The sequence below is a fragment of the Elgaria multicarinata genome, chromosome 6 (genome assembly GCF_023053635.1).
Source record: "Elgaria multicarinata webbii isolate HBS135686 ecotype San Diego chromosome 6, rElgMul1.1.pri, whole genome shotgun sequence".
NCBI lineage: Eukaryota > Metazoa > Chordata > Lepidosauria > Squamata > Anguidae > Elgaria > Elgaria multicarinata.
The window spans coordinates 22,044,438-22,058,668 of NC_086176.1; the positions used below are offsets into that span (position 1 = coordinate 22,044,438).

Genomic DNA, 14,231 nt, shown 5'->3' on the forward strand with positions numbered 1-14,231 from the left:
AGTTGTCAATGCACTTCAATACTCCTATAAAGCAGTATTGTGGCTCCTGTCTTTTATATACCACTTTCATACTGCAATATCCTGCTTGGTGTAGATGAGGCCTTAGTGCCGTACACATAAGGTAGTATCCAACAGTGTCACAGGGCTAATGTGAATTCCACTGCACTAGCATAAGTGAGCTCTAGGTCAATGTCAATAATGTTAGCGCGCAATAGGTTTTCTGGTGGATACGGTCACATGTGCTAACTCCTCTGGCATTGCCTTGAGGTCCCTTAAGCTAGCGCAATGTGGTTTGTGTTAACGCAAATGACATAATTGGAGACTGCCCTATGGGTATTTTGCTTTTAAGCTATTTTAGCAGACAGGTTCACTTATATAATCTAGAAATATGCACAAACTATATACCACTAGCCTCTAACTCAGTGGTGGGAGACTGGCCTTCCTGGGGTCCCAGTGCCCCCCACGCCCCCTTTCCCATGACTGCTGGATGTCTTATCAATTGTTTGGTATGTTTCCAGCTTTTATGTGAGCCTTTTTTTCCAATTCTAAAAGGTTGAAATGCCTTTCCTAAGGTTTGATAACTGGCAGCAAGAGCGTTAAGCTAATATATGCTGGCATGTTTATTTTGGTTTGGTTTTGCCCCTTTTGCCCTTGGCCCCACTCCCCTTTTCTGCAATGTGGCCCCCGAGATCTTCTCTAACATTTAATTTGTCCCCCCCCCCCCGCTGAAAAGTATTCACACTCCCTTTAAATGGTGGTGTGTGATTTGACGTAAGATGGGATGGCGGTGCTGCAATAGACCCCAAACTCTTTTTAAAATTATTATTAATATCTCTTTCTCGCTCATGGTGGATTATTATTATTATTATTATTGTTATTAAAGAAGAAACAAGAATGCAATGGGAAAAACATGCACAGTTATAGTGGAATGAGAGAGAAAGAAGCTGAAATCACTGTTGGACACTCACATAGCGGCAGGCAATGTGGAAATATTATCTAGGCTATATGAGAAAGGCAGCAACTAAAAGTCAAGAAGAGAGAAAGAGAACCAGGAAAATGGTAACAAATAACAATAATTAAAAAGGAAATGAAAGCAGGGGCCATGGTGAAGGTTAGAGTTAAATATCAGCCTATGCCAGAAAGGCTGGATGACCTATCTTATGTTACACACCTGCACAAACTCTCTACATATTTCTGCTGCTATTTTTGTTTCCTTTGTAATTACAAGATTGAGCACACTGAGTTTTCCCTACATCCACACTCAAAAAGGAACATGCCATTCACTTTCCTAATTGGAAAAAGTGGTCCTTAGTGCATCATTTGTTTTGGAGCAGTAAACAGTCAGGTGTCCTTTGATTGGGCTGTTCTGCCATTTCTTCTCCTGGAGAACTGAGTTCCAACATATTTTCTTCTACATCATAGGATGGATTAGTGCTAGAGATGGGCTGTGGTTCAGGTGGGAGGATGTTTGGCTTTCCAGTGGGCATTGGATCCTCTCCATAAAAGAGGTCACGCTGTTGATCACCAGATGGAGCTCCTGTGCTAGATAAATACTGCTTTAACCAGCTTCTAAAGCACGGAGTTCTCTTGAAACCAAGTGTTGCCTGCTGTTCTTTCCTATCAACTTCACTCACAAGAGCCTCACTTCTGACTCCTTGTGGTTGTGGGAATGTTTCAGAAACGAGCATTAAAGGTGCCCTTTCAAACTCTCTTTTGGCCTGATTTGTTCCCACGATCCGTCCAAGGACATTGTGTCCATCTCCTCTGATGCTGCTTCCGTAACAAGGCACATTCCTTTGTGGGAGTAACCCTGATTCATAGTCGGCTTCATGATCATTCCCTTGCCTTAATTGTGGATTGGAGCATGGTGGACTCTTCTCTAGAACTGCTGCTTCCTCTCTGAATGCACCGAGAGGTTCTCTTTGATTAGGTAGCATTTTCCCAGTCTTCAGAGAATTATTAGATTGAATGCTAGCTGCATAGGGGACTTGCCTGGGATTCTTTGCGTGGGTGTCCTCTGGATAGGTTGAGCTTCCTTTGTGTTCCCATGAAGCAAGCCTGAAGTGAGGAGGAGCACTTCTCAGTGGTGCCAGTATGTTTTCTCTTGGCCTTGGGGAGTCACCTGCACAGCACAAATGGTTTTCAGAAGAAGGTGAGATGATTGTTCTGTGTTCTCTTGGGTAGTCATCTGGATACTCCAGTGTCTCAGGATAACGTCTTCTTCCGACAATGTTAACACTGGAAATTGGTTCACGTGCATGTATGGCTCTGCTTGTGTCTTCAGTATATGTTGGGTTTCTTCTGAAGTCTGTGGAGTAGCCATTATAGTAGGGTGAAGTGTCTTTCTGAGTAGATGGGGCCACCCTTGGGGAGACCCATGTGTTCCTTTCAGTGTATTGTGGTCTTCCTTCGAGGAAAGTGGAACTCTGTAGTGGAGGGCTTGACCTTTGGTTCTGCAAATTCCTCTCTCGGTGTCCAAACATATTGCTCATAGGATGTGGGATGTTTTCTGCATGCCTCAAGGGTTCTGTACCATGAACTGGAGACCGCTCTTCTGGCGTCCACTGATTAATTTCCTCATATGGCAAATTATTACCTCTGTCATTGGCTGGATTCTCTGTAGAATATTTTGGATAGGCATGGCGCTGACTCGGATTATATGGAGGATTTCTATAATGTCTGTCACGATCAAGGAAACGGTTTTCATGGGTCCATAGATTTTGCCTGGGATATGGTTCATGTTCCTGCTGCATACTTCTTTGGTAGGTATTCCTTTGCATTTGATTTGAAGGCAAAGCAGGAGAATATGATGGACTTTCCCTTTGGACCTCTGAGCCCATTGTTGGAGAGCTTTCCCCATCCTCCCATGCGCTGGGGGAAAGGGGCTGGGTACGTTGGCCATAAGAATTCTTTTCAGCATAGGCAGCATGTCCCCTCTGATGTAAAGAACCTGATGAATACATTGTGTTATATCTTGGAGGAGCTTCTCGGAATCCCCGTGAATCCTCCTGGTTATTCCACATATGGTTTTGTGAAGACGGAAATTGCTCTCTTTCACGATCAGGATGATTAAAGGACTGCTCCTTCCAATCATACTGATGGGTTTCTGTTTCAGATGGAGTTCTCCTTGTAGCTGAAAATACTCCCTGATGGGAAAGTGTGTTTGATTGGTGCATTCTAGAAGGCTGAAACCTATCAAAGTCTTCTCTTGCATTATAGGCATTCTCAGCTCGTCCTAGTGGATTATACTGTGGATCTAGGGAGTGGCCTTCAGGTGGGGAACTATTTAGACTACTATCTCTGTAAACTGGGTCTTTGTTCCATTGCCCTAGTGGATCAGAGCTAGGAAAAGGCCCTCTTTCTCTCTGGCCTAATGAGTTCCTCCCAGAGTAATGGGGATGTTCTTGTTGTCCATAAGGGATAGGTTCAGAAACTGTTGAGGGATGGTTGATATTGGTATTCTGGAGATTACCTCTGTGGATGGAGTTCTCTCCATAGCCCAAGGGATATGTTGGGTTTTCAGATTGTACAGAGGGATTTCCTCTAGAAACTAAAGTGTTGTGCCTCGTGTCTCCCACATCTGGGTGGGGTTTATAGTCATGTGAACCATGCCCTGTGGGTTGTTGATTACCCAAAGGAAAGCTTTGAATGCCATTGACATTTGAAGACTTTTGCCTATGACTTGATTGATCAACGCCATTCTGTGCTGCTCCATTCACCCCTGACATGAGAACAGTAGGAGAAGGTGTTGGAACCCCATTCCCACTAAGCAATTTGCTTTGAAGGCCTGGAGAATTGACCCCATTGTCCATTGTACTGAGTCCAGAAATGGTAGCATTCCCTGCCTGGCTGGCTGGATTAGAGATGGTTGAATTTGTGTCAGAGACTGTTGAGTTGGTTGCAGGATCAGTTGCTTTAGGGGGATCTTTTTCTTTGGGTTTCTCAAAGTCTTCATACTCTTCAGAATAATAAGGTCTACCTTGGTAGCCATATCCAAAATAGGGATTCTAAAAATACAATGAAGAGAATAAAACAATGTAAATCTTTCATAATAAAATTCTTACCAGTAATAAAGTTATTTTAATTGTTATTTCAGTTTGTTGCAGCATTGCAATGCTGGTGATTTTAATGAGAACTTGACCCCAGACTACGGTATAAGGATCTGGTCTAGACCCTTCTTTATGACACACCAATTCTAGGTATTAGAACCAACAAACATTAAAGGTTTGTAACGTGTGCAGCTTGGATGTAATCAAGGTCTACCTGAAGGTCATGGTAGTCACTAACCTATTATGGCAGGATGGATCCCTCCAGGCCTCTATTCCCCTTTACCTGCAGCCTCATATATGTATTAGCCCACACCTTCCCAAATATATTTGTTATATTTACCCCTTCTTCATTGCTGGCAGGTGGTCGTCCAAATGGCATATGCTAGGGGAAACAGAAAATGAAATATGTTTGGAAGGTTTGGGGCAAGGAAAAGTGCATAGACATTAGATAGCTACAAGTAAGACCTGCAATAAAATGTTGCAGTGCAGAGTGGTCCTGCTGTTCTGGATTTCAGCCAACTCACTACATGCTCTTCCAAGATGATGTATTTTACACCCCATTGAACACACACACACATTTTTCACCTCCCTCCCCAAGAATCAGTCTGCATTCCATGCTGAGTCCCCCATTGGATCGCTGGGCAGGTGTCCCTACTTAAAGGTTGTTGTTTTTCTAAAAACAAAATTAAACTTTTTTTGCACTTTTGTAAACATGAGGGTTCCCCGAAACTGCTGCTATCTTCCTTCCTATGCATTGACGACATTGTTTTAGCTGCATAAAGACTAGGGTTCTTAAGAATTGAGTTAGCTATTAGTATACAAGTGGGATCTGCAACCAGGTTAAACATGGTCAGGCAGCATTGGCTTCTTCTCTCAATGAGTCTACCTTCTTATCCCCATTATCCTTAGATACTATTGTTCCTCCTCCACTTTCGCATCACTGCTAGCATTGACTTGCTTGACAGGCAGGTAGCCAGTGAACAAGCAGGTAGTGGTATCTCCTGCTCTTCCTTCTCACCACTACTGCTGTCTAGACAAAAGGCAAGTAAACAAGCAGGTTGCAGTGGTGAAGAGGTGGAGCAAGTCCAGAGGGCTCTTATCAGTGAGCCCCTGCTTGGGTCTGTGCCCTTCGCAGGTGCCCAACCATGCCTCCTCTTGACTCCAACAAGAGCAAGAGTACAAGAGTGTTCTTTGGTATCATGATGGTGTCTTTACTGTCCTAGAATTAAGAAGAAGCTTTGCCAATCAATCAAGCTATGGGATTGAGCTAAAATGTTTCCTCATTTGACCCCTACCCCTGAGAAACACAAAGCCTTTAAAAATTAAAGTTTCAGTGGAATATCTTACTCCCTGATATGGTCCGAATGATTGTGGTTGGAAGCCTCCATGACCGAAAATCTATGATACAGAAGAAAAAATACGCACATTTTAGCACAATGTTGGTTTTGTTGTTGATATTCAATGTTATCAGAATTCATGCTGCAATGGGTTGAGGCCTGGGTTCATAGCCCTACTAAAGCACTAAGATCATTAGGTGGCTTTGGGCAAGAAATACCCTTCTGGATCTGACCAAAGGCCTATCTAGTCCAACATTCTGTTCATGCGATACTCCAGTGGAAAGTCTACAGGCAGGACAGGAGTGCTGGGTTACAACAAACATCATGGACCATAATCCTCCTGATCATGGGAATCAGGTGATCTCAGAGCACCAATTCCATGTCATTGACCATGTATAGCTCCAAGGCCAGCTGTACGCCTTTAGTTTGTATAATCTGTCCTTAAACAACATACTAGGGTACCACTCTGACTTTTCAGAAGGTTTCCCTGCCTGGCCCTTGCCAGCAGTCACACCTGGGTGCCTGATAATTGTGTAGAAATTTATGGGGGTAGGCCCCAGTTCACACCCAAAATATTCTACAAGCAGTAGTGGAGATCAGCTGAACCCCCATGCTCTGCCATCTATACCTTACAATTGGCCATGTGAAAGGTGTTCATACATATTGCAAGGCTTTAACAGTGACAGATTCCCACCCCCACCCCACCCCCACACACAGATCAGAGCAGATTAACCTTGGCTATTGAAAAACAACTCAAATAAGAAAGCTTCCAAAGGGAGATCATTCCAGAACTTCAGCCCACATGTAGATGTGGAGATGGGAGGAAACCACTCCAGTCTGCCCTGATGCCAATACCCCACTTCCTGCTGATGACATCCATGCATTCAGCAGGATATCTGCAAAGGGACACCCACCTGTATGTGCACAACTGTATGCACTTCATGCAAATCGGAAACTCTATATAATCATGATGAGTAGCTTTACAGATGTTCTACGGACATATGGAGCCTGTTCAGACAACACACTAAGCCATGGTTAGGGCCACTAACCCTCTTGCAGCAAGTGTTTAGTGAGCATGGGTAAATCGTGATTATGTAGCCACCATGGTTAGGAAAAATGCTGTTTACATGATATGCTAAGCCATCATGGTTAACTTAAGCTGCTTAATCATCATGTGTTAGCATGTTGACTGAACAGGCCCTGGACATTAGATTGTGTTGACGTTAGGGGCAGGCCTAGAGTACAGCTATCCCCTCCATGAATTTAACCTACCTATGAAAGCAGCTTATGCATTAGCCAATGAGAACACCTCTTTATGCTCTTTTGTGAGACTCTAGTTCAGTCTTCCTGAACCTGGTGCCCTCCAAATGTGTTGGATTGCAGTTCCTATGATCCCCTAGCCAGAACTGGCTGGGGATCATAGGAGTTGTGCCCTCTAGATGTGTTGGACTACCAGGTTGGGAAAGGATGTTCTAGCTGATATTTATTTATTTATTACATTTCTATACCGCCCAATAGCCGAAGCTCTCTGGGCGGTTCACAAAATATGAAATTAGCAGGGCCATCTTTCAAAGAAATTTATTTATTTATTTATTTATTTATTACATTTATATACCGCCCCACAGCCGAAGCTCTCTTAGAAATCTTAGTTGGTTAATCATGTGAGTTATAATTGGTTAATAAATCACTTAATCCTGCATAAAAGTGCATACTGATTCTACAACAGTTCTGGAAGGGGGGGAAAAGATGCTTTCTTTTTAAAGAAAGTATGAATGTGTCACAGTGGGAACCATTTTCAAAACAGGCTTTTCCTTCTGTGTTGATGTCAAGAAAGTGGATAGGGAGAATTTTTTCTCCCTCTCTCATAATATTAGAACCCGGGGTCATCCCATGAAGCTGATTGGCGGGAGATTCAGGACAGATAAAAGGAAGTATTTCTTCACACAGCACATAGTTAAACCGTGGAACTCATGTCCACAAAATGTAGTGATGGCCACCACTTTGGTTGGCTTTAAAGGGGGATTGGACAAATTCATGGAAGATAAAGCTATCAATAGTTACTAGTCTGGATGGCCAACTGTTGCCTCCACTATTAAAGGCTTTATGCCTATGTACACCAGTTGATGGGAAACATGGGCAGGAGGGCACTGCTGCACTCATGTCCCCCTTGTGGGCTTCTCACAGGCAACTGGTTGACCACTATGTGAACAAAGTGCTGGACTAGATGTAGGGTGACCATATGAAAAGGAGGACAGGGTTCCTGTATCTTTAACTGTTGTAATGAAGAGGGAATTTCACCAGGTTCCACATATATACAAATGACACCTGCTGAAAATCCCTTTTCAATACAACTGTTAAAGATACAGGAGCCCTGTCCTCCTTTTCATATGGTCACACTACTAGATGGGCCCTTGGTCTGATAAAGTATGGTGTTTCTTATGTATTTGAGAGGAAGAAGGGGACGCATGCCTCTCCTAAGATGGAAGTTGACATCCATGGATTTATAAGTACTTGCATTAGAAAAAAATATGTTGTGTATGTTTTTTTTTAAAAAAATAGCTACTACGTGATGAATTAGGAGCACTTTTAATTTATTTTAAAAAATCAACCATAGCCCTAAAAACCACTGTCATGTGCATTAAATTAGAAATATTGGCCCACCTGTGGGAAATGCCAGGGCTGTTGAGGATGTGGAGGAAAGGCCTGGAGGGGAAAGAGAAGGTATCATTACATTTATAAATCATAAAAATTCCTGAAAGGTCACCATGTAATGATTACAATAATACAAAAAAAGACTGTATGATTCACCTCCATGTGCGGCTATCACTGCTGTACCTAAAATGACCACAGTGTCTCTGTTCTGTTTGTTTAAATCTAGAATCATAGAATAGTACTGTTGGAAGGGACCTATAAGACCATCAAGTCCAATCCCCTGCTCAGTGCAGGAATCCACCTGAAAGCATCCCTGACAGATGGTTGTCCAGCTGCCTCTTGAATGCCTCTAGTGTGGGAGAGCCCACAACCTCCCTAGGTAAATAATATGGGCAATGGGGGAAATTATTCCCAAGTGCATATGCATCGCTAAAGTTGCAGTCATATACTTACTTATCTGGGAGTAAGCACCACTGAACCAAATAGAACTTATTTCTGAGTAAACATGTATAGATTGCAGTCTTAATGATTTGCAGGTGAACAAAAGAGCTGCTTGCTAAAGTTGCAATCCTATGTATGTTTAGAGAAGAAGAAGTCCTACAACTCCCAGCATAGCTGGCTGGGGAATGCTGAGAGTTGAAGGACTTTTTCTTCTGTGTAAACATGCATAGGATAGGATTACACCCTAAGAAACACAGGAGGGTTACCAAATCAAAACCCAAACAGTAGCCATATAGCCCTTTATGTTTTCCACTGAAGGTGGATTCAAGGCAACTCTGGCTCCTCCCATCCATTCCTTCTCCAGTCCTCTTACCTGCTCCAGGTGACTGGGCATGCAGACCAACATGTTAGAGAGGAAGCTGAAGAGAATGGGCAGGAGGAAGAATCATAGAATCATAGAATCATAGAATAGCAGAGTTGGAAGGGGCCTACAAGGCCATCGAGTCCAACCCCCTGCTCAATGCAGGAATCCACCCTAAAGCATCCCTGACAGATGGTTGTCCAGCTGCCTCTTGAAGGCCTCTAGTGTGGGAGAGGCCACAACCTCCCTAGGAAACAGCCTCTTCTCCTACTTCAGGAGGGCAGAGATTTAAAGTGCTTTCCATGATTCAAAGTTTTGTTGCTAACATTCAAAGCCCTAAACAACTCAGGACCAGGATACTTAGCTGACTGCCTTCCTTGTATCTACACCAGTTATCTCCAGCGGAGGCCTTCTTGGTCATTCCATAACTTGCCAGGTAACAGTGTGTAAGCAGGCCTTCTTGGTAGTGGCTCCCACCTTCTGGCGATTTGAGAGGTGGAAACTGTGGCCGGCTTTAAATGCCTCTTGAAGATGCATCTGTTTACTCATGCTATCCCTTACTTGTAATCAGTTACGGCACTGCTCTGTTTTACTGTTGTCCCTGTTGGGATGTTTTTAATGTATTTATGATTTTATATTGTTTTCACACTTGTTTTATATTGTATTAGATGTATTCTTTGTGTAAAGTGCTAAGAGATGTTAGGATATCAAACAGAATAGAAGTAAAATAAATAAATAAATAAATAAGCAAGGTATCTGGGGAATAAGGTGGTAACCCTAAAATACAGCATGTTTGAGAAGACATAAGGTGATACTGCAGTTATCAAGTGATGCACGTGTCTGTGTAAATTTGCCCTTGGCCACATCCTTTTGGACATATTCTTAGGATTGGATCTCTTGCTATGTTTCCCAGTTACATGTAGGATTGATGCTGTTGTTTTATTTATTTCTCTGCCATCCCTTCAATATCAATATTCTTAGGGTGGCTTATGCAATCTACAACCAATATGAGATGTTATAATAGCAATAAACAAGCTAAACATTTTAAATAACAAACAAATACTTAAAAGTACTCTTCAAATATTTGAAAGGTTGTCACACCGAGGAGGGCCAGGATCTCTTCTCGATCCTCCCAGAGTGCAGGACATGGAATAACGGGCTCAAGTTACAGGAAGCCAAATTCCAGCTGGACATCAGGAAAAACTTCCTGACTGTTAGAGCAGTACGACAATGGAATCAGTTGCCTGGTAAAGTTGTGGCCTCTCCCACACTAGAGTCCTTCAAGAGGCAGCTGGACAACCATCTGTCAGGCATGCTTTAGGGTGGATTCCTGCATTGAGCAGGGGGTTGGACTCGATGGCCTTGTAGGCCCCTTCCAACTCTGCTATTCTATGATCCTATGAATCTATGATAAAGCCAGGAGCAGTAAAAAAAAATAAAAAAATCACACCCTAAAATTAATAAAATTAGGCTGGCAAAGGTTCCTGTGTCTTTAACATTTGCACAACAAGCTGAAAATCAGCAGGTACTCCTTTCCCTGGCCTGGAGATGCAAGGATGGAAGGAAAAAGGGACCATTTGAAATGCTGATTCCACTTCCTTGCATTGGCAGACAGTGCTTATTTTAAGAGATGCTATAATCAAGTTTCAGGAGAGATTACAACTGAGCGCATGACTTTTTGATCAGCCCTGTTTGTTTACCTGAGGCGGTTGCTGATTCCCCCGCTTGGGTTGCTGAACTGGCACTTGCTGGTGAGTCTGAGTAGGGTGGGTATTCTGAGGCGGCTTCGGTGGCGGTTGAATTTTTGGTTGCGGCTGCTGATATCGTGGTTGCTGTGGTGGCAACTGCGGCCTTGCTTGCGGGCGGCTCTTCGGCTGTCTGGCCACTGGAGTTTGGTGAGGCTTAAGCTGGGGCCGTTGGGCTGCTTGATGTACTGGTGTCTGTGGCCGCCAGAGGTAAAATCCCTGCAGAGGTGATAGAGGCTGCCGGGGGAACATCTGTGGGTAACCTGCAGCACGGTAGCCATACAAAGAAGCTGCCAACTGAGTTAGCTGAAATGCAATTGGGGGGAAAAGACACATGGTGAGACACCATTTTTGAGGTAGCATCGAAGTTTTAGCAAGATACAGACCTTTCCCCTGTTATATGCTCTCCAGTTAAGGCGGTCTCTTAAGAAGGCGTACAAAAGAGGACACAAATCTCCATTAAAATTGCATATGCCAATATATGTAAAGATGCAAATTTAGAAAGAGTTATTAGAATTTGTGTAGAGCTGTAGTTCATCTCTGCAACGTGCAGAAGACTTATGTCCTATGTGGCTGCCTGTTCACTCTGCTGTCCAGGTGCTTACAGTGAATGGGAAACAGTTCCTATATTTATCTTCGTTTTTAAACTGGAATTAGACATGGCAGCCCTTAAAAGAGAGGATGCCATCAAACAGAGGACTGTCCTCTCACAGTGTTTCAAATAGAGGACTGTCCTCTGTAAAAAGGATACAACTTTTTATTTTTATTTTATTGCTTTATTGTGATTTTATGTTTTATGTTTTTTTCTTGATTTCTTTGTGTGCCACCTACTTTAGGCTGTAGTTCTTGGTCCCTGTCATCTGTCTCAAATGTCTGAAGAAGTGAAATGTACTTTTATAAAATGAATAGATTAGAAGCACACACACAGGGTCCATTCCCGCTGGACTGGGATTTAGCAGTGCCGAATGGCCTTCTGTCACAATAAGTGCAGCATCACCTTCCTTACATCCAGTGCAAAGTAAACAATAGTAGAAACTACTGGGGTGTGTGTGTGTGTTGGTGGATTTCTCCCCAATCCCAACAGTGGTGTCACACAAATATTAAATAGAGAGATGGATCAATTAAAATTTGATCGTATGTAAAATTGTTTTGTTCCCAGAACCAAGAAAAGAGTGGACTTACTTGTGGTGAGTTCATATAGCCATATGGGCCAAACTGCATCATCTGTGAGCAAATACATCAATCAGTTTCATTTCAATTAAGAGATCCATGAAGAATAGTCACCGAACAGAACCGGTGACAGTCTTTTTATTGCTATTAACATGCAAGGGGCATGTCTACACCTGCCAGATATCCCAGGGTTGTCTCTAGGTCGTCCCTTTGCATCCAAACAATGCACCAGGGATCCCGGGGGCAACCTGGGATGAACAGGGACTTTCCCCGGGATATCTGGGACCACAGATTTCCCAATACTTCCATGGACCCAAGACCACCCCGGTGTGGCCACTGCTCCTGGGTCATCCCTTCTTCCCCACAGGTAGTGGGGCTGGGCATAGAGCTGTGCGGGGTGGCTCTGTGCCCATGGGGGTGGGGTGGAAGCAATTTTGTCATCACTGGGATGGTGGTGGTGGGTTGGACAGAGTTTGGTGGGGGTGTTACTTCTTCTTTTTTTTTTTTTTGCCCCGCATGTGCGGCTCCTCATTTTAAAAAATGGTACCTGTGATGTCCCTCTTCCTTTCCAGGACATTGCACGTCTGTGTACATGCTGGGGGAGGATCGCAGAACAGGTAAGCCTGTGATCCTCCCCCCTCCCTCTACACCCTTAGGTGTAGATGAGCCCAATGTATGCCAACCGTCATTGATGCAACTTGATTCCTGTCCCGTTGGCTTCACCAGCACTATGATAATGTAACTCATCGCTGACCCACACCACTTCAGTCCCAATACATGCTGGAAGTCTGTGAACTTCACAGCACTTATTTCAGAATAGTCTAATTGGCTAGAGGGTAAATGAAAGAGTGTGGCTTTACATATTTACATGGTGAGATTAGCCCATTTTAATGAAAGTGGAGCACAAATTTGGCCAGATGTTTAATTTATATTGGGAGAAAAACAAGAGTCTATACTCGAGTATTGCATTACTATACAATCCGTTGGTCCACTTAATGCAGTATTGTCTTCATCCACCTTCCCCAACCTGATGACCACCAGATGTTTGGGACTTCAACTCCCATCAGCCCTAGGCAGTATGGACAATGGTTATTAATGCTGAAGCTGAAGTCCAGAACATCTGAAGGACACCAGGTTGACAAAGGCTGGGCTATATTTACTGACAGTGGATCTCCAGGATTTCAGACTGGGGTTCTTTTAACCCTACCTAGAGATGCCAAAATGAACCTGGGATCTACCAAATGCAAAGCAGGTGCTCTCCTATCAGTGGAGGCTGGTGGCTTCGGTTTCAGTGGGGTGGTAAATCCAGTCTGGTTTTCAGTCAAAACCGGCCAGAACTCTAGAGGAGGTATCCAAGGTGACAGACCCATTTTGGGGGTATGGGTCAGCACTTAGGACAGCTCCTTTAAAGTTTGGTTCTAACTGAAACCCAGAGTGGATTCACTGCCCCACTAAAATAGGAATCACCAGTATCCACTGTCTACTACATGGCCCTTCCCTTTCCGGCATCTCTGGCTTGAGCTATCTCTGACTGTTCGTGCTCCATAACTGTGAAGCAGTGACTACTAGTTGCTACTGGCTGACCACCTGTGAAGAGGCTGGATTGTGGGAGACCAGAGGAGCCCCTGGCAATAGAGAAGTTAGTTGCATTAATAAATTCTAGTATTTCCTTTCAACTTGAAAGAAAACGGGAAATGTACTTACTTCTTCACTCTTACTTCCAAATCCTGCCTTGCGGGGTTTGCGCAGCTAAGGTTAAAAAAAAAAAAGTAGTACTGAGTTATCACACAGAGGCAGATGAAAAAATAAAAAGCAAAGCAAATTGCCTGGTTCTGAAATACTCACTGGCACAGCACAAGATGTGCTCACGAGGCATAGGAACAGGAGGATTAGCTTCATCCTTAACCTTCACCTATTAAATACACATGCACACAGTAAATAGCTCATCACACATGTTGGGCCATTCATTTTAGCACAGTGGTTTCATTACATTGTATAAGAACTTTTGAGTGTTGGTATCTTCAGGTGTTCTTCACCATATCATAGCAACTGCACCTGCGTCCTAGTAACAACCTGATGCTGCAAGTGTGTGCGTGTGTGAAATTTACTAGGCACTCACCATGCGCAAAATATTATTTTTATTTCAATGGTGGTAGACGACTAAGAAATATTTTACCTAGGAAACTATTTTTGGGTATTTGACCCCTGATAACCAACATTAGTTTGCAAAAGCTCTCGAAACAAATGTAAAGTTAATTGATACATTTGGAAAGTCCTGTGTGGTTTCCTTTGCTTTGAACATGGAAGTCAGAACCTTTGTTGCTGTCAATAGCCCTGTTTGCACCTTCAAAACATGTCCACTAGGGCCAAAACAGACATAACATTAAATCTGTATCTAACACTTATGTATGTCCCACTATATTTTTACTCTAGAGTAGGCACAGGGGACCCAATCTGGATTGGGACCTTAGCATGA

General features: G+C 43.4%; 1 protein-coding gene across 1 annotated transcript; it reads right to left on the bottom strand.

The window, feature by feature from the left end:
• Positions 1-1,316: 1,316 nt before the first annotated feature.
• ENAM (enamelin) lies at positions 1,317-13,654 on the bottom strand. Its single transcript, XM_063128515.1, has 8 exons — positions 13,601-13,654; positions 13,460-13,504; positions 11,768-11,809; positions 10,541-10,891; positions 8,048-8,089; positions 5,397-5,447; positions 4,390-4,431; positions 1,317-4,007 (listed from the first exon to the last, which is right to left on the bottom strand). Exons 1-8 carry the CDS (start codon positions 13,652-13,654, stop codon positions 1,317-1,319), a joined length of 3,318 nt encoding a protein of 1,105 aa, XP_062984585.1.
• Between the last annotated feature and the right edge of the window lie 577 nt (positions 13,655-14,231).